Source organism: Rhinolophus sinicus, linkage group LG01 (genome assembly GCF_036562045.2).
Source record: "Rhinolophus sinicus isolate RSC01 linkage group LG01, ASM3656204v1, whole genome shotgun sequence".
In the NCBI taxonomy this organism is placed as follows: Eukaryota; Metazoa; Chordata; class Mammalia; order Chiroptera; family Rhinolophidae; genus Rhinolophus; species Rhinolophus sinicus.
In genome coordinates this window covers 209,079,655-209,098,666 of record NC_133751.1, presented here as the reverse complement: position 1 = coordinate 209,098,666, position 19,012 = coordinate 209,079,655, and the positions used below count along the sequence as shown (strand labels likewise).

The following is a 19,012-nucleotide window of genomic DNA, read 5'->3' as shown; positions in this document are numbered from 1 at the left end:
TGGGTCTTTTTACTTTCATATAAATGTTCAAGTTTAATGAGTTTCTCAGAGAACCAAATGGAATTTTGATTGGGATTGTGCTGGATTTGGCACACCTTTCCCCTAACCTTCAAGCTTTGTATAATTTTTTTCTTTTTTTTTTTTTTAAGGAACAGATGCTGGATTTCAATTTGTGACCCATTCTGATAGTGTCACTTCCAGCGCTGGCGCTGTCCTGTCCCCTCCCACCTGGGAGCATTCAACTCCGCCTGCCTGCTCTGCCCGCCCACCCGCAGCGCCCCCTTCAGCCTTTGCCCCGTGTCCTCTTTGCTTGGAGGTTCTGGTTTGTTTTTCCCTAGCTGCGAGTTGGACATTTCATAACTTATTTCTGTTCTATTAGTGTAACTTTAAACTTGTGTTTTTCCACAAACTCTATTGCTTCCTTTTTCCAGACCAAGGTGAATTGTGTAAGCTTTCCTTTTTCTTGCCTCCCAGACTGAATACCAACCTTGCGGCTTGGATCCCTGGTCGCTCACATCGGGCACATTTTCATCTTTTTACGAGCTGTCCTTGTGTTGCAAAGGCCTCCATAAGCGCGTTAGATACATTTTTAAGGAAAGTTTTGCTGGTTTCGGAGCTTGTTGTTTCTGCTTCTAAAGCAGTCCCCGTAAGCTGTTTCCCTGGATCCTTTTGTTTGTGTAGAAAGCTCCTCTGAATTGTTTCAGCATGGCACCCAAATCCTGAATCCTTGTGTCTCAAAATGTCTCCCTCATCCCCAGACACCAATGGTGTATGGAAAGGGCAGGATTCTAGGGTCCTAATCCAAAGGGGCCACGCCCTACCGAACCTTCTCTCCTTCCCGTTTGCATTTCAATAGGTAGTCGCTCACAATCAGGTCACACAATTTATTTTGGCGAAGACGAGAGTCAGGAATTAGACATGACCTTCCAGCTCAGGGCAACCCATGCCCACAACATCCTGGGCTGTTGAGGCCTGCTGCCCGGAGATGCCCCCACGCGCTGGGCCCAGGGCAGCCTGTTTCTGGCTACGTCACAGGGTCGGGAGCAGTGCTGGCCAGGGCAGGTTTCCATGATGGTGCAGGTGGGTTGCCCCTCACAAGGTGGAGACTCAGCCCTTGAAATACGCTGCGTGCCACCAAGAGACTGAACTTGTACTTTTGCTTTATTTTAAATTTGAACTGAAGCTGCACGTGTGGCAGCGAGTGGCTCCCAACCTGGACAGTGCAGAGGGACCTGTGGTGACCCCATGTGAGCCCTCATTCTGCACAGGGGAGATCTGACACCCCGAGGGAGGACAGGTCCTTGTACGTTAAATCCAGACCCCGGTCACTGTGGCGGTCAATTTGGCAAAAAACAAGCCAGCACAATGACAGGGTAAGAATGGGGGGTGGTATTAAAGGCAGTCGACAGACCAGCTCTCTGGAGTCTTGGAGGAGACTCGGTGGGCGGGCAGCGGCATAGGGGAGCGACCTCAGAGGGTGTGGGGCTCGGCCACCTGCACACGCCACTGGTCTTTGAGAGCTGAGGTCACCCAGGCTGTCATCCTTTACCCACCGTGTAGCTGGGTTTTAACATATAGTTTTTAAAAAACTGGTACCAACTGGTCCAGAGGACTGCAAAGCTCTGAGCACACAGGCCTCGAGGGCTGCTGGACGGCCCCTGAATGCCCACCCAGCAGCACATGGACGTCTGACAGCGCCCAGACCCCTGTTCCACCTCCTCAGGTGGAGGTGACCTCCCTGACAGAGAAGGAAACACCGAAATGGCAGCGAGTGGCACAAGTGCGGCGGCCGGCGACAATTAGCTAGGGCCGGTGCGTGGCGGGAGGTAAAGCGACGGTGTCTCCGTGCTGAGCGGACATCACACACTCAGTTACCACTCAGTGCCTTTTATTGCCATTGGGTTTGTGACGTGATATAGTGATGACTTCTGGAGCAGCGGGCGGACTAGAAAACCGTGGCGAGGAAGTTCTTTTGCAGAGGGGCGGTGAGGTGCGGGGGTCAGAACCGGACAAAGGTGGCATCGATCTGCCGCACGGAGGGCAGGGCCAGCATGACCTTCCGCCTGTACTGCGGGTCCCTCTGCAGGGGGTTCCGCTCCAGGTACACCGTCTCCAGACTTCTGGCTCCCTTCAGCTCGTCCAGGTCGCTCCAGTTGTCCAGGAGGTTGTCGTTCATCTGGGAGGACACAGGCGCGTGCACGCACACATGAGAAAAGCGTCCTGTAGGACAGAGCTGCCCTGCCCTTGCCCCAGTCACCCCCACAGAAGCTAGTGTCACTCGGTAGGAAGTCTCCCCAGCACCTCAGAGCCTTCTATCACCCCTGGGTACAGCCTGGCCGCCTTTCAGCAGCGTCCCCAGGGCAGCGTACTTGTTCATGCCCAGAATCTGGGCCACCTCACATGCCAGGGAAAAGGCAAATGAAAATCAGCGGAGAAAAGCCGAAGCAGCAGGACCATAGCCCCCGCAGGTCGTGCATTTGCTACAGACCAGCTCTCACCATTGTCCCTGAGGCCTGACTATGTGCCATGATAGTACCTGCAGCAGCTCAGAGGCCACTTCACCCCAAACCTGTGGCTCTCCCGTGCGTTGCCCCACCTTGTTCCACCGGGATGGCCACTGCTAGGTTCGGTAGTATACGTGCCCCACCATGACTGACTCCACACTGCCCACGTGCCGTCCCAAGATGTGAAACTTGAGCAGGATGGGCTCAGAGGTCTGAGCTGCAGGCTCAAAGCAGGCTCGATCTCACACCCTGACTGCCAAGGCTCTCTGGGAGGAGACCCGCCTTAGCCAGGAAGAGTTCTCTCCCTTTTCAAAATACCATCAGGACAAGGGCATAAGGGGCTCTGGGCTCACAGTGCCCACCACAGCGTCTGCATGTGACGCCCACTCGGTCCACACCTGTCTAGTGGCTGCTCGCGGCCCCTCTGGTGGGGACAGTGCAGGAGGGTCTGCGAGACGAGCCCCCTGGTTTCTATGAGAATATGGCAGAGGGACAAGTAAAATCAGACTATACACCTACCCCTGTGAACGCAAGATGCACTCAACTGCCTGATACAGGATGAGGGGGAGAGGGCTGCGGACGAGCACACGTGGGGAAAGTCACCACGGCTCCAGGCTGGGAAACATTTAGCAACCGGCTCCCAGAAAAACTGAACAGCCTGGATTTGTAACGTCTGCCAATTCCTGCGTGTAAATACCCCACAGGGCTGATTTTGTTATATTTTTCTGCAGCCTTTTTTTCAAACATACATACTTCAACAGAGTTGCCACTGCATGCAAGTTTTTCTTGTTCTTTTAGAATATACTTTTCTAAACTCTTTAAATTATAAAACAAATACATGTTCATTATGTTAAACTTAGAAGAACCAACGAGTATAAAAAGAAAAACCAACTGCGTTTTTACAATCCAGAGAGGTAAGGGCTTCTTGTTTGTGCATGTTTCCTTCTAGACCTTTTCCTGCGTGTCTGCGCCCACGTGCACTGAGTTCATGGACAACTGGCTCGCTCCCCAATGCTCTGCACCTTCCTTTTCTCGTTAGCACTGTATCATGAGCGTTTTCTGTAATTAAGTTTCCTTTACAAACATCATCTGCAGGTCTCACTTGATGATGGCATAATATTTCCTCACATGGGCACATCATAATTTAGTCAATATTCCCTAAGTTGGAGAAAAATATACTTATAAAAAATAAAAACAAAGTTTTAGAATAAAGTCAGGTGTTCTTATAAATTTTGGGTTTATAACTTTTTCTAAACTGCCTCTAAACCTAGAAAACCAAGGAAAAGACAGATTTGTCTTTTCTAATCAAATCATTTTATTTTTACAACGAGCAGAGTTGTAACATGAGAAAATACAACAAAGCTATTTCCACTGTAAAAAAATGAATCCTGACATTTATATGTTTTTGTACATAAACCTTTGTCTGAATTTCTCACCATTTTGTTGATTCTGAACACCCCACAGGAAACGTGTGCTAACCAGAGTCCTGCCAGTAGCCAGGGGTGCACATGGCATTGCAGACTGGTTACCATGGCGTTCTACAAAAGCCTTTGCTAATCTGAGCCCAAACACCGTATCCCATTATTTTAGTGCATTTTAGGAAATTAATGATAGGAAACGTTTTACGTGTTTACAAGCAACTGTTTCTTCTTCCCCTGTGACTTGCTTGTTTATGCTCTGCCCCAGTTTTCAAATGGCATTTGTATGGATCATCTTTAATATAAGGATACCAACCCTCACTGGAGATTTCCATGTAAGCGTGTTCTCCACATTATCTACAGGTGACCTCCACCTGAAGGCCCCCTCCTAGAATCCGACTCCCCCCCCCGGCCTGCCACACAGGGTCAGACAGGAGAGCAGTCCACACACCATAAAGGCGGGCTCTGCCTGTTCTCACTGTCTGCCTGCTGGGCTGAGACGCAGGGCTCTATGGTCACAGGGCTAGGGGCTAGCCAACCTCCAGTGGTCACCAACCGATCTGCCTGCCTCCCTGGTAGCCAGGGTGCCCATCTGGCCCCTACCTGGTCTCAGCACCCATGTCCCATGTTCTGTCCCTTGACAGGGCATACAGAGGGACCTCACACTTCAGAAGCCCTGCTTCAGGATCAGCTGTCTCCCTACATTTTCTGCCGGGTGCCCTCTCGCTGTGGCACAGGTCCTCTTTCTCTGGTTTCTGGCGTGGCTCCCTGGACCCCCCGGAGTCAACCCCTTTTGCTCCCAGCCCAGCACACCACCAGCCACAAGGCCCACGTGGCTCGCTCGGCCGCCCAACCTGGCACACCTTCACCACCTCACATTCTGGTCTCCCAGACTTACTCTGGCGCCACACCCAGACACCACCCAAGACCCAGTGCTATTAAGGGGCAAGGGACATTTTCACCACAGGCCACCTGTGTTCTCAGGAGACTTAGGTGATCTCGGAAGACGAGGAAGGGAAAGCGCACAGGACGTCAGCAGGGTCCACAGCATGGCCAGACGAGGGGGAACCACACTTTAGACTCGGCTCACAGCTCAGAGCAGAATGGATGCACCCAGGACAGCGCTCACTTCAGTCACAGGGCGGGACCTGAGCACTGAATCCTGCAGGGGCCGCGAGCCCAGGGAACACCCTCAGGGATCTGACACCCAGGACCTCAACTTGGCCATCATTTGCAACCCGTTTCGAGGCATCTCGAGGCTCTGATATCATGTCTTCCGACTGGCTCCGTGACACTGCTCCCCAAACCACACCTGTAACCACGAGCCTCACAAGGCAGAGGCCAGGGGTCACTGCGGAAGGCCAGCCCGCATTCTGTCGCGCTGCCGGGACCCTGAGTCACAGGCAGCTGTAGGCTGCCCGCACACTCCTGGCTCTCACTGCAAGCGCCCTCATCACCTCATCAGATGCCGGTTTGGAGTCAGTCTGTGCGTCGGGGCCGGTGGGGCCGAGACCCGCATTGTTAACCAGCTCCCAGTGAAGCCCACACCAGCCTGCAACAGCAGTGCGGGCCCCGGCCACTCCACACCCCTTCACCCCTCGGGCCCCCCTCATCCACACCCGTCCTCACTCCATACCCATCCACCCTCACCCCACACGGGCCCCCACTCCACTCCAGGCTCACAGGGCTGGAGCTCCTGGCACTCACTGTACTTTATTCAGGGGGACAAGTTTAGCTGAAGTGTCATCCATCCCAGGGACTGCTGTACTTACCCAGAATTCCTGTAGCTCTGTTAGATGGCTGATATTTTCAATCTTTTTTATTCTATTTGACGCAATGTCCAACATCGTGAGTTTGTTCTAAAATAAGGAAATAAAAAATTGCCAGGTTATTGCAGCTCAATCGTGATTTCATGACCACGCACATAGTGCCAGGTGCTGAGCTGAGATCTGCGGACAAGCACCCTCTCTGCTCTCCCAGAACAGAAGCCAGCAAACGGGGACAATGGCACCTGCACATGCTGGCAGCCCACCTGGACGGGAACACAGCACCCTCACAGCCACCCCATCAAGCTCTTGTATGGCTGGGATTGAAACGGGTTTTGTCAGACTCCGAGCCTTGGGCTCCCAGACCTCTGTCCACAGGACCCAGTGAGATGGCGGTCCTGGGCAGAGCGCAGTAACCCTGCCGAAAAGCACAGGGAAGCCCGGGGGGAATGGCAGCTGGCGTGGTGCGTGCTGAGCACCTGAGCCAGCCTGTGCTCACACACCTGAGGCTGCCCTGTGTTCTCACCCCTGAGCCTGCCCTGTGTTCATACCTGAGGCTGCCCTGTGTTCAATCCTGAACCTGCCCTATGTTCTCACCCAAGCCTTCCCTGTGTTGAGTGAAGGCAGGCTGAGCAGGGCAGGGAGGAGTGTGGGCAAGCCCGTCCTCACCAGGGTGGTGACAAGGGGAAGGAGGAAGGCCCTGCAGACGCTCTGGGGTGGAGGCAGCTGAGAGGAGCTGTCCTGTAGCCTCTGCTCACTGGGAAGTGGCCCGGGCTAGCCAGGAAGTGTGTGGCCAGCAGAGGGCAAGAGAGGGGCAGCTGCGGACACCTGCCAGCCACCTGTATTTAGGCAGGCACAGGAGGAGGTAGGGCTTGTTTTTTACAAATCCGTGAACGCTGCCCAGCGAGGGGACCCTCTGAATTCCTGTGCTGAGATGACAGCCCGGCAGGGCGGTCAGCTCAGGGCTAGCTCGGGGACAGCTGCGCCTGACTGGCCGCAGGCACTTGTTTCGTGCATTTCCCACGTGAGGAGGGTCACTTGGTTTGCAGGATTAGAAGGTCTCTACGATGAACCTCGACGCAGCATGTCCACCTCAGAGCAGCCCTGGAGGTGGCCTGCCTCGCAGCCGCATGCCCAGGCCTCCCACACGGACACGGGGATGCCTTACGTTGTTCTCCAGGCCCTCAATGGCCTCGATGCCGTTGTGGCTGAGGTACAGCTCCCGCAGGTTCACCAGGCTCTGCAGCCCCTCGATCTTGGTCAGCCGGTTGCTCTGCAGGAGGGAGAGCGACAGCTCAGACTTGGTAGAGGGCGGGACACCACACAGCTGCTAGGATACGAGGTTTCTTAGCTGGACCATCCTGCTAACACTCATTCCACTTAAAACGCACCGAAATGGGACTTACGTACGGAGAAAAAGATCCAAATCTTTGCTAAGATTCATGCAGGAGGCTTTATGCACAGAACACACTTGCTTCAGGTGTACTTGGGTAAAGTCTACCTCAATTAACAGTAATTCAAAAACGTCAAAATTGCTGGATACTTTAAAATAAGTTAATTCTCATTTCTTTTAGTACCCTGTTTCCCCGAAAATAAGACCTAGCCGGACAATCAGGGGACAATCAGCTCTAATGCGTCTTTTGAAGCAAAAATTAATATAAGACCCGGTCTTATTTTACTACATAACACTTATTATATTTATATAATATAAAATAAGACCGGGTCTTATATTAATTTTTGCTCCAAAAGACGCATTAGAGCTCATTGTCCGTCTAGGTCTTATTTTCGGGGAAACACGGTATATATTGAGTTAATTTGAGTTAATTTGTAACTCAAATTAAAAGTACGACGTCCTGCCAAGCCCTGTCCCCAGAACACCCCAACACATGCCGTCTCATGAGTCCAATTCTCTCATTTGGCTTCCTACAGAAGAGGTCACGTGAGCCAGGAAATTCAAGTTCCGACTGATTTGTAAACACGGGCTTGGCGTTCGGCACGGATGTGGAAGGAATCGTGCCTACCAGTGAGCCAACGCCGTAGGAGCACTTGGAATAAGCTCAACCTTCTAAAGAAGCCCCTTTGCCTAAAAACCACCAGGGACTTTCATTAGGAAAAGGAACGCGACCCATAAAGAAGCCTTAGTCCAATGTGTGTACACACATGTACGACACGGGTACGTGTGAAATCTCACGTTTTGGTTGCTCGTGATCATGGACACAGTGGGAGACAGAAACTGGTGGTTTAGCAGCCCTGGGGGGGTGTAGTGGGGGGGCAGGCAGGCCCTGGGGGGGGAGCAAGCCCTGTGTGTGGGGGGGAGGCACACAGGTGGAGCGTACCTGAATACTGAGGACTGTCAGGTTGGAAAGGGCGTCCAGGTTCTGAAGTTTAGTGATCTTGTTTTTCCCCAAAAACAAACTCTCCAGACTGGATAATGCATCGATATTTTCAATCGCCTGTGACAAGGACAGAGAGCAGTTAGCACTGTGTGGCCGACCAGCTCCCCCAGGGAACGGGCAGGTGCCCGGCCAGGAGACAACGCTCTCTGGATGTCAGCCTTGGGATGTCAGGCAAGTTACTTTTCCACTCTGGAAATTTCCAACCGTACTTGAAAGTACACTATGAAAAAAACAGAGCAAAGGTAGAGGGTCCAAGGCCTCTTCTCCTGGGCTTACTCCCAACCTGTGGAATTCTGGGGACAGTCTGGAAACCTCTGGACCAGATTTCTCACATCCCGCCCCCTTCTAAGCTGACACAGTATTATGTTCAAGTGCATTCCCGAGAGCCTGGTTTCAAAGCAGCAGCGAGATGCCTGCCTGCCTGCCTAGGACCCGTGACTGCCTGGCTTCCTCAGCTTCCGGACCCTCCTTCCTGGCTCAGCCTTGCCTTGCCGTGGCTTGAGCTCCTCTGCTGCGTCTGCGCACAGCAGGTGGCTGAATGAAGGTTTATGGACTAGGTCTCAGCTTCCCTCCGCTGGGCTCACTGCTCTCTCAGCACAAGCTAACTGTTCACTTTTCAGCAGACACTAAACAAGCAGAGTAGTCCACGCTCACACAGCAGGACTTGGCTGGGGGGGGGCTCTCTAAGTATGGAGGTTCAGGGGAGGGCTTCCTTAACTGCCACTGCCTGATGAGCCACTTTCTCCCGGAGCATTCCAGAGAGAGATACCTGATAAGATGCTGACATCTGGCGCTCTCTAGTTTTGAATGTGCTGCCTTGCCACCTGCGGCCACATTACTGCTAACAACTGTCCGAAGAGGCCCTCGTCAGAACCACCCTCGTCGGTCTGTATCCTGCCAGCTCTGAGGGGTCAAGCCCGACCGACTATACCATGCTATAAACTTCCCCAAGCCAAACAGAGGGGTCCTTCCAACATGGAGGGCGGGGGGAGGGGTCCTTCTGTCATGGACGGAGGGGGAATAAGTGCTTAGCCAGTCCCCAAGGCCATGGGAGTGCAGGCCTGGTGCCCCGGCCCCACTGGGATGTCGCTGGGCCAACGCTGCTGGCCGCTGGCGAGCACGCGTCCTGCTGAGCCTCCCTCTTCTACACTGGCAGCTCCACCCTGCCCGCTCGTAGAGCTCGTCCCAGTGGCAGCAGACCACGTTCCCCAAGTCTTTTATTTCCATGCTGCCGAGTGCTCTCGGTAAATGGCAGGATCTAATGCTGCCCCCCAAGCTTCCTGCAGCTTCTGGTGTGGAGGTCAGGCCGCAGGCAGCCACCCTCTGCTCGGGACGTGCTCGCCTCTGACAGGCTTGCCCGAAACAACAGTCAGCACATTCCAAAGCCATGTTTGGGCTGATCAGTCACCTCGGGCGAACGTCCTGGGATGGTTACTATGAGTTTAGGTCCTGACTCAATGGTGAGCAAGTGACGCCTACGTGCACAGGCCAGGCCGCCCCACTTGGGCGCCCATTCTTGTTAATACTGACCTCCGGCTAGCATTTTTCTTAAAAAATACTAACTTCCCTGTTCCTGAAGAAAAGTCAACCACATGAAAAACAAAGCCCACTGCCCCGCTCCCCACCTGCCCCACCTGCCCCACCGCCTGCCCCGCCATCCGGCCGAACTGCCGCCCTGCAGGGGCCACGCCGCTCGCACCCACACCTACCCGGATGCGGTTGGACCCCAGCTCCAGCAACTGCAGCTGATGTAAGTTGCTTACATTCTCGATTTTACTGATTTTATTGTTGACCAAGAAGAGTTTTTTTAGTTGTGTCAACTTGTCAATCCCTTCAATGTTTCTCAGTAGATTAAAAGAAATGTCTAGAATCCTGGAACAAGCAAAACATTTATTTTTAATGAGCACAGGCCGCACAGAGCTCAGGATGTAACTACCTTAGAGGCGACAGGAACGTGTGGCTGCCCAGGGAGCCCCAGGGAGAGCGGGCACAGCCTACAGGGCCCCCGACATCTGGCTCACAGCACTGCACGCATGGCGGACACCGTGTCATCCCTGACTGGACCAGCCAGAGGCCTCCAAGCAAAGGTTTAATCTGCAGGTTGAGATTGTAGGCAAGCTGAGGCCCCCTCTGGAGCCAGGTGCCCCCAGGACCCTGAGGCAGAGGTGGCCTCTCAAGGCCGAGCCGGGCCACGGGTTGGTTCTGGGGACACTGGGCAGGCCAGCCGTCATGTCCCGGGTCTCAGCACTCACTCCAGCTCTGTCAGTGCATCCAGATTCTCAATCTTCTTGATCTGGTTGTCATAGAGATCCAGCTCTCGGAGGCTGTGCAACTCTTCCAGGTTCTCAATACATTTAATCAGATTCTGACGGAGGCACAGAGTCTGCAGATGGAAAGAGGACAGTGACTGGGGAGGACCCGGGAAAGCCTTTGGGGAAGACGTGCTTGTCATCCTGCTGTCGTTTTCTAGAGAGGGGCTGACCTTGGCGAGGATGGCAGACACCCACAGGGAGGCTGGCAGCAGGCTGTGCACTGAGCACACCTGCTCGAGAGGGAGGCCTTGCTCAGGTTTGGGGTATGTGCTGTCTCACGGCACAGCGAGCCCTTAGCGGCTCGATCGTGAAGAACAAATTGAGCTCAGTGAGTTAAGGACTGCCCAGGCTGGGCAGCGGGCACAGCGAGCTGCGGCGGGTCTGAGCCGCGCCTCCACCTGGACTGCTCTATCAACCTGCCAATCAAAGATGCTCGAGGCAGTTCCAGAGGACGGCGGCCACATCTGTAGGACTGTCCCTGACAGAAGGACTCTCGGGTGTGCATTTACCTACATCCTGTGCACGGGACGGACTCTGGGTGTTACAATGTCACCGCATGTGAAGGGACAGAGCTCCTCTCACCTTCACTTTCTTCAGAACCTCAAAGCCTTCAATTTTCCCAATGCGGTAGTGATTCAGATCCACGTCCTGAAACACGAAACCTAGCTCAGTGGCAGCAGGGCCTGGAGACCTGGGTGCCAGTGAGGGCGCTAAAGGCGGCCTGCCGGGGCGGAGACGGGGTGGAGGGGAAGGAATTGGTGAGCTGCAGCAGACAGGTGACAGTGACATGGACGTGAGCTTCAAGATGCTAGTTGGTTTAGTTACGATTTATCATAGTTTTACCTAAACAGACCCTCCAAACGAGCGGCATGTAAAGCCTTGCTCTCACCCCTGGTTCCCTGGAGCACAAAACATCAGCTCCGAGGAGATGCACCTGACCAGGTCACTGTGGGTGGCCCCAGGGTTGGTCATTATGCAACAGGGGCATCTGCCCTTCCCGGCAGGCTTTCACATGCTCTGAATTGTGAATAAATTTATGGTGCTTTTCAGATGGGGCTGTTAGGACCCCGCCATTTACAACATAGTCACCTGACTCAGAGTTTATGAGTCAAAGGTGTTTCATTTGCCACCATGGCCAAACAGAAATGGGATTTGTCACCAGTATTAAAAACAGTTAAGAACATAAGGAATTGGACCCAACCAAGGGACGTTTAGACAACCTCTTCTAGATCACTTACTAATCTGGCACCGTCATAAAAGATAACGTGACAGAGTGGCCCGCCACTATACCCCGAGGCTGAGCCGGGCAGGTGGCATTACCTCTGCATCTCTGTCCAGGTTAATAGTTTCCATGTCTACAGGCAGCTCTTGTCCTTCTGAAAACATGAGAGATAGAGAGAGAGAAAGAGAGAGACAAACCATTCAGAGCCCCCCGTTTCCAGGAGGCAGCAGCCCTGGCACAGGTGAGAGCTGGCACTCAGGTTGCCCTACTCAGAGAGCTGACTCAAACATAGAGGGGAAACCAGGTCACATGGGGGACCTAAATGACATGGGAGGGCTGAACACCCTGTCCAACAATGCTCATCTTTCAGGCATTCTGAGTTTCCTGAATTCAGCTACCAGCAAAGGTCTCCACAAACTTCCATCCCAGAGCTGTTTGCAGAACTGGCAGCAGCCCGCCCTCGCAGTTTGTGGCAATAAATCAGGAAATTTGACTATAGATCACACTGGGCCTATCAGATGCCGCTCTAGGGTGTGCCTTTTATTGCTTCGGAAAGTGGCCCAGCAGAGGATCAGGGCCCTGCTGAATAATTTAAATACGCTTCTCGATTGGGAGGCTGGGGAGCTAATCCCAGAGAGGGCCCTCTGGCCTGGGAGCTGGCCTCCCTCCCGGTACATCGAGTGCCCGAGGGGAGCCGTGCGCCGACTCTTACTGTGGACTGAACAGCCTCCAATCAGCAGCGCACACCCTTGATCGTTTCATCTAAACTATAGAAGTGTTTGTGCCTAAAAGGATTAAATTCTTTAAGAGTAACGGTGACTCCTTGATTTCACCACCTGCCTATGATTTCTTCTCAGTCTGCTTGAATTAGTATCCCAATCAGGCCGTGTATTTGATGGCTGGATGGCATTTCTCTAAAGGCCCTTTTTGCTCTTCCAAGTTTTGAAGAAGCCAGGCCACCTGTCTTGTAGCGCTTCTCCCAGCTGGAGCGTGGGGCTGCTTTCTCTCCTATTTCATTAAAGTGGTTGTTACCATCTTGCCTGGCTCCTACTGCTGCCTCTTCCCTACGGCAAAACTGCGTGTGCGTCTGCGGTGCAGCGGGCTTGTACCCGACCTCCCGAGGACTAGTGGCTTGTGTGCTGGTCAGTCTGACCCCTGGACTGGAGGCCTTGGAGGGGCGCACTAGACACAGGACCAGCTTAATAAGGAAGTAGTGGCCCCACACTAGCTGAATTCACTCTATTGTGTTTTCACTATATGATAAAAAAAAGTCATTTACTTACTATATTTTATCCATAACTTTATAGGCTATCAACCAACCTAAGAATTAACTTAAAGAAGCTGGGCAAAGCCCTCCCCCAAAGACAGCATACATTCAACATCATGAACTCAGGCAGTTGCAATGAAAGAGGCACTACGATGAGGCAGGGCGCCCAGGTCACTGAGCGTCCAAACTGACACACTTTAGGAGTAAAAGGACGCACTCCAGACAATCATGCTGGGCCAGCAGGTGGAAATAGGCTGTCTCGGGCTCCTCAGGACACGTGGTCACAGGGCTTGAAGGGGTTCTGTCTGTAACACACCCAGCACAGGACAGGGCCCCCCACCCCCACCTGGAAAAGTCAGCTTAATTTTGAAACAAAGTTACCAACCTAGAACACTTTCCTGAATGCTTTATGTATTGATCATATTTTTTTGATTTTAGGGAAAATAAGTGAAAGGTAACAGCTGACATGTTTGAATTTGTTTTATTTAAGGCTTAAATTAAATAAATACACGTAGGAGCAAATCCCGATTTTTTAAAGGACTTTCAAGAATGCATATTCCCAGGCAAGTCCTAATTAGCTAGGAGTCTGGAGTTAGACAAGCCGGGTTCAAGTGTGGCGGATCGCTTTTGCAGCCGTGCGCCCTTGGGTGAGGCACAGCCAGCCTGTGCTCACGAGCCAGGTGGGGAAAGCCCACCACAAGGCTCCGGCAACTCTCCAGTCCCTCCACAAGTACCAGATGTTCAGAGGTGAGGAAAGGTGACGCTCCCACCCGCGTGGCTCTCTGGGACTAAGTTAGACAGTAATGAAAGCTTTCATCTATCACTCCCATGTACTTATCCCGCCCACGTCACTTCCAGAATATCGACTCTCAAGTTCCAAAATGTGATGGGTACTTTTGTGGTAATCTCCTTTGCCTTAAAATTAGGTTTCCATAGTTACCAATCATCTTCACTGGCACAGAGAGCACAGTGTTATTTTAAAAATTAGTTTTGTTTTTTTCATAAATTTGTTAAAAATGGTAATGTATGATTACTACCTTAAAAATCCATATTATATATAAATCTAGAAAATGCAGAAGGTATAGACCCTTACCAACTTGCTGTTCAGACATCCTCAACAACAGTTTGATGTGTTTTTCTCTTAAGTAGGTAAAACCACATATTATTAATATGTTTTAAATAAAAACAAGATTTTAACACACATACTGTTTGGAAATTTGCTTTTTTTCACCTCATAATATACTTGGACATCTTCCTGTCTGTTCACATGGTTTCTACTCACTGTTTTCAATATAAATTGATTTTGTAAACAAACAGGCTTAGATCATGGTTGGAGTGTGTGAAAAACTACCAATTCGGGCTGACGACTTACTTTTCTCTAAATTCCTTTTGTTGTTGTTCACTAAAGGAGGCCATTGGGATATTTTCTACATAAAATGATTTTCCTAACATGCAGCAATTAAGAAGTCCTTTCTAGGTCTGTAAAATGGTGAAGGAGGGCTCAGAACTGACTTCTCTAAGACACTGAAAGTGCTATTATGAAAGAAGGCTGTCACCATGGCAGGAAATTAAAGCAGAGTGGTCAGCCATAATGTTTATTTCAAATCTCACTTTCTGAGCACGTGGTTAATAAATCAATTTCTGGGGTCTGTCACAGATGACGCACTAGTACCAATGTTATCAGTAGTAGTATTTGGCTTCAGTGGAATTAGAAAAAAACCACATCCTGCCTGCAAGGGCCATTATGCCTGCTGGCCAATGGCGCGCCCAAGTTACAGGTCCACCATTCCCAGCCTGCCGAGGGCCTCGGTGCTGTGGCAGCAGACAACGCCCGGAGCCCAGGGAGCTCCCCAGGCACAACAGAGGCTGCCACCTGGCAATCCGCACGACATTGCCCTCACCCACCCCCTCGGTGAGCTCAAGGCTCAGGACTTGCGCCGGTACCTTGTGGGTCCTCCTCCCCCCGCTCCGCTCCATCCTTCAGGCTGTGCTCGCTGAGGTCGGCCACGACGCCGCTGCTCTGCTTCCTCCCCTCTTCATCGCCCGATTCTTCAGACTCGACCCGCCTGTCAACTGAACCCACACAGATCAGTAAGACTTCCCATCCACTTCACGTGACTCTTTGAAGAACTTGTAACAGACTGACATCCAGTTGTGAGTCACAAAGACTTCACTCAAAAACGTGTTGAGTTCAGCTCAATGAGCATCTGTGTGTCCTCCAGGTCCCAGGCACTGCCTGAGGTGTAGCGGTGGCAGAACTGGGGGCAGGGCAGGATGGGGGGCAGACGGGGAGGCACACAGCATGGGGGGAGCACCGTACTATTCCTGCCCTCAAGGCCTCCTGAAGAGTTGCTAGGTGTCCTGAAAACCCTGGGACGGTCTCATTAAACATACTAATGCCGACACGTAGCGAAGCCTGCATATTGCGAACAGGGGACCTTTGGGACCCTCCTGCCACATACCTTCATCCATGCTCCACTATCCATTTGGCCAAGAAAACCAGCCCAGTTCACAGGCCCACGTTCTGAAAGAAATTAAGACTAACTCAAATCAGACTGTGGGTGGGGGGAGCTCTAACGAGACAGGAGAAGACAGCCAATAGTGCTAAATGCCCCACGAGAAGGTCACAATGCTAACTAACATCAGGGCATAGTGATGCCAGCTCAAAGCTCTGAAAGGCCGGTAAATAATGTTTTTTGAATAAACACCACAATGATTACATGGGGCAGACTGATAAAAACTCATTGGCAAAATTGTCGGATAAGTTTCCTTTCTCCTAACTTTTTCATGACCTCTTTTGGAAGTCTGTCTGGAAGCCCCCAGGCACTAACAGCTTCCAAGTTTCCTGACTACAGCTTACCTCACAGGGGCATGCTCTTTGAGAGGGAGACGGGCTAGTTCCAATTTGTATCTCCCGCTGGGCCAAGTGAGGAAGCACCCAGGAAAGGACTGCTGGATGAAACACGTCCTTATGGAACCCACCTCCAAAACCTCCAAATCCATTCCTTCTTCCCTGCCCCCAGCAACTGCCTCGCCTCAGCCACTCCTCACCTGTGGCCTGGGCTCCTGCTGGGTCTCCTAACTGGTTTCTCTGTGGCTTGTCTGGCCCTGACTAATCTATTCTCCATTGCCCGAGTCTGATCTGATTCTAAAACCCAAATCTGATCTGTGACTCCAAAAATTTCTGGAATGCCAATGGCTCTTCCTGACTTTGCATCTTGCCCCTAGAGACACAGCTTTGGCAGTTACTTCCTTTTCCAAGCCTCAGTCTCCAAATCTGCAGAAGGGAGCTGGTATAGTAACTATATCTCAGAGCTGCTGTCAGGATTAAATTAGATAAGGCACAAAAGCAGTTAGCTTTTAATAAATAAAAGCAGTACACAGTTAATTAATTAGTTACAGGTACCCCTGCTTTTCAAAAGTTCACTTTATACCACTTCATTTTTAAGAAAGACTTATATTCATACCTGTTATCACTAATGAAAGAAATCTGAAGAGGATTTGTTTTTACAAAAAAATGTGAAAAGTGAAAATAGCACTGTTTTGTTTTGCAGTGAGCCCTAAAAGAGGCAGCACACACCCCCGTGAGTGGCACCACTAAGCCTACACCCAGGGCACCTACACCCAGCGTCTCAGCAGCGAGCTGACATAGTGTTGAACTGTATCTGTGAGCATCTATGTTTTATCTCAATTTTGTGCATCTGCAGTAAGTTATGTCCTAAGGTAACTGCTTCTTTGCTTTATGCCGTTTTGGGTTTGAAAGGTCTCATAGGAACGCTGTACTTTGAGATACTGGTAGCGGCAGAAACCTGCCTGCACTGCCACACCGTGCACTCTGTGGGCAAGGCTAAGAGCAAGTTCTACTGGGTCAAGGGTGTGGCTCGGCCCAGGGCGGAAGGGGCTTAGCTAAGGAAGAGCAGCCAACATGAAACCTGGGACTCTATCCTGAGGGTTGCAGAGTCTGGGGCAAGTGACAGAGGACCACCATGTGAGGCCCTGGGGTCAACGGGCTGGCTCAAATATTGGCAGTGGGAATGAAAGACGTTTGAAAATCTGGAGATTTTAAGGAAGTGGAGGCGTCAGAGCTTCCTGACCAATGGATGAGTGGATCCAGAGACAGAAATGCCTGGGGTTTTTGTTTGTCATTTACTAAGGCATGGAAGTGGCTGGGGGGTGAGGAAGAGAAAAAGGGGATAGGAAGAGGCACTTCCTTGCTTAAAAAGACCCAAGGGTTTCAAAGTCCAGGATTTTTCAAATGCTTCCTCCCCACCCCCCACCTTCTCTTGCCAGCTTCACTGGCACTCTCCACCATCCAAAATGACTGTCATCCTTGGTCAAGCTCTCCTCCAAACAGGTCTGGATCTTTCACAGCCCTTTGCCTGTGACCGTGTGGCTTTCTTCCCCTGAAATGACCTTTGATCTTTCCCCCACCCCCAGCCTGACTGAACACTTAAGGTTCACCTTGGAGCTTTGGTTGTGCAGCCTTCACTGCTAAGTACGCCAGCTCTTCCTTTACACCTCCAGCCCTTTCTGCTTCCTTCTTACCCAGCATTTACACACGAGTGGCTGGCTGCTCTCCTGGAGCTCTGTGTCCCCCATGAAACCAGCGGAGCCAAGAGCACATCAGTATTGCGATGGAACTGACTCTCCAATTGAGTGTGTGTGTGTATATAGTTGTATGCACATATATGCATACAATTTTTTTCAACAAAGTGAAAGAGTTGAATTTAGTCGTCTCCTAACTGTGATAACTTTGCAAACAGGCACCTGCTGTTCTATAGCAGTCTCTCCGCTCCCTGTCACCCCCTTCTCCACACGCATTCGCTTTCGAGAGGACCCTTCTCCGCAGCCGCCACGCTCACTAACGAGCCAGCTCGGGCAGGTCCCACGGCGCCCTGCGCCGTAGTTTCCTTGTTAGTTGCACGGGGACCCCGAGGGTCTGGCTCAGAGGTTCAGTGCGAGGATCCAACCAGAGGGTGAACGCCCGCGCTGCGGGACTACGGCGCCGTCAGTCCCCAGCCACCCGCCCGCCCGGCTCACGCCGCCGCTCTCCCCTCGGCCCTGGGTCGGGCGCCCCCCGGGCCGCCCGCGCCTTCCCGGCCGCTGCCGCCTTGGCTCGGGGCCCCCGGGCCGATCCCACCCCCGCCCCTCCGAACCGGCTGGCAGCTGTCAGGGGCCGCACGGCAGGGCCCGGGCCGTGGTGGGAGGCGGGCAGCCCCGTTTCTCTCGGGCAAGGTCGGTGCGGGCCGCCACCCCCAGCCTGCTGGGCCTTTCGGCCACCGCCCCGTGGGGCCGCTCACCCTCCATCATCTCCTGCGACTGTTGCTGACCGGCACCGCGCTCAGCCGCCATGTTGGCTGCTCTTCCCCTTTCCGGAATCTGTCGCCTCAGGCCCTTCAGCCAATCAGGGCTCCCAACCCAGAACTTACCCAGCCAATGGAATCCCAGCGGAGGGGACTGAAGCCCCGACGCGCCTGCGCGGCCGCAGAGCCTCATGGTTAGTTGTAGTCCACCCGCGAGGTCGCGCGCGCCGTCAGTCTCCGCGCCGCCCGCCTCACCTCCCCCAGGCAGGTAATTTGAGAGCGCTCCGGAGGCGTCTGGAGGCGAGGAGCGGGAAAGAGGCCTGGGGCAGCTGGGGCTGCGCGCGCGGAGCAGTGGCTGCAGGCGAGCGGAGAGAAGAATCTGGAAGATGCTCTGGGCTCGTAGCGAGTCTCTGCGTGGGGCTGCAAAGTGCGGGCCTCAGCAGAGGCGTCTGTACAATGGGCCGACTTTGTCTCGGCGTCGCCGCGCGGACTTAGTCCGAGTCAAGGGGCCGCCTCCAGTTAACGCTCAGCGCAGGACGGGCTCGGCGCTAGTGCCGGGGCCGGGGAGGAATTCCGCCCGCAGGTGCCGGGAGGGCCGGTCGGGGCCCGGGACGCCGACCCACCCACAGCGGGCGCCGCAACCTCCGTCGGCCCTCGGCCCCGCGGGTGTGCTTGGCCCGTGAGGGAGCCGCCCCTGCTGCCCCAGCCTCCAGGGCGAGGCTGCTGAGAGGCGAGCTCCGCGCTGCTCACCCTTCTCGATCCCAAGACCAGAGGAAACGGTGTCTGCCGTACGCGGCTGGCGGTCCGCCGTGTCTTTTGGCTCC

At 52.9% G+C, this 19,012-nt stretch overlaps 2 protein-coding genes across 4 annotated transcripts in view; one reads left to right on the top strand and one right to left on the bottom strand.

The window, feature by feature from the left end:
* Nucleotides 1-1,871: 1,871 nt before the first annotated feature.
* Nucleotides 1,872-18,448, bottom strand: PPP1R7 (protein phosphatase 1 regulatory subunit 7). Of its 3 annotated transcripts, XM_019711701.2 has the most exons (11): nucleotides 18,186-18,258; nucleotides 15,348-15,409; nucleotides 14,830-14,958; nucleotides 11,717-11,772; nucleotides 10,979-11,044; nucleotides 10,337-10,467; nucleotides 9,794-9,956; nucleotides 8,025-8,141; nucleotides 6,857-6,961; nucleotides 5,695-5,781; nucleotides 1,872-2,176 (listed from the first exon to the last, which is right to left on the bottom strand). In XM_019711701.2, exons 2-11 carry the CDS (start codon nucleotides 15,355-15,357, stop codon nucleotides 2,000-2,002), a joined length of 1,041 nt encoding a protein of 346 aa, XP_019567260.1. In that variant the 5' UTR covers nucleotides 15,358-15,409; nucleotides 18,186-18,258; the 3' UTR covers nucleotides 1,872-1,999. The 3 variants fall into 3 exon arrangements, with proteins under 3 accessions (XP_019567260.1, XP_019567258.1, XP_019567259.1); XM_019711699.2 differs by lacking the exons at nucleotides 15,348-15,409; nucleotides 18,186-18,258 and adding an exon at nucleotides 18,315-18,448; XM_019711700.2 differs by lacking the exon at nucleotides 15,348-15,409 and having other exon boundaries at nucleotides 18,186-18,308.
* The window catches only part of PASK (PAS domain containing serine/threonine kinase), a 31,170-nt gene continuing 30,550 nt past the window's right edge, over nucleotides 18,393-19,012 (top strand). The window contains exon 1 of the mRNA XM_074316446.1: nucleotides 18,393-18,456. The gene's annotated coding sequence lies outside the window, so the exon portion shown is untranslated. The remainder of the gene's footprint in view (nucleotides 18,457-19,012) is intronic.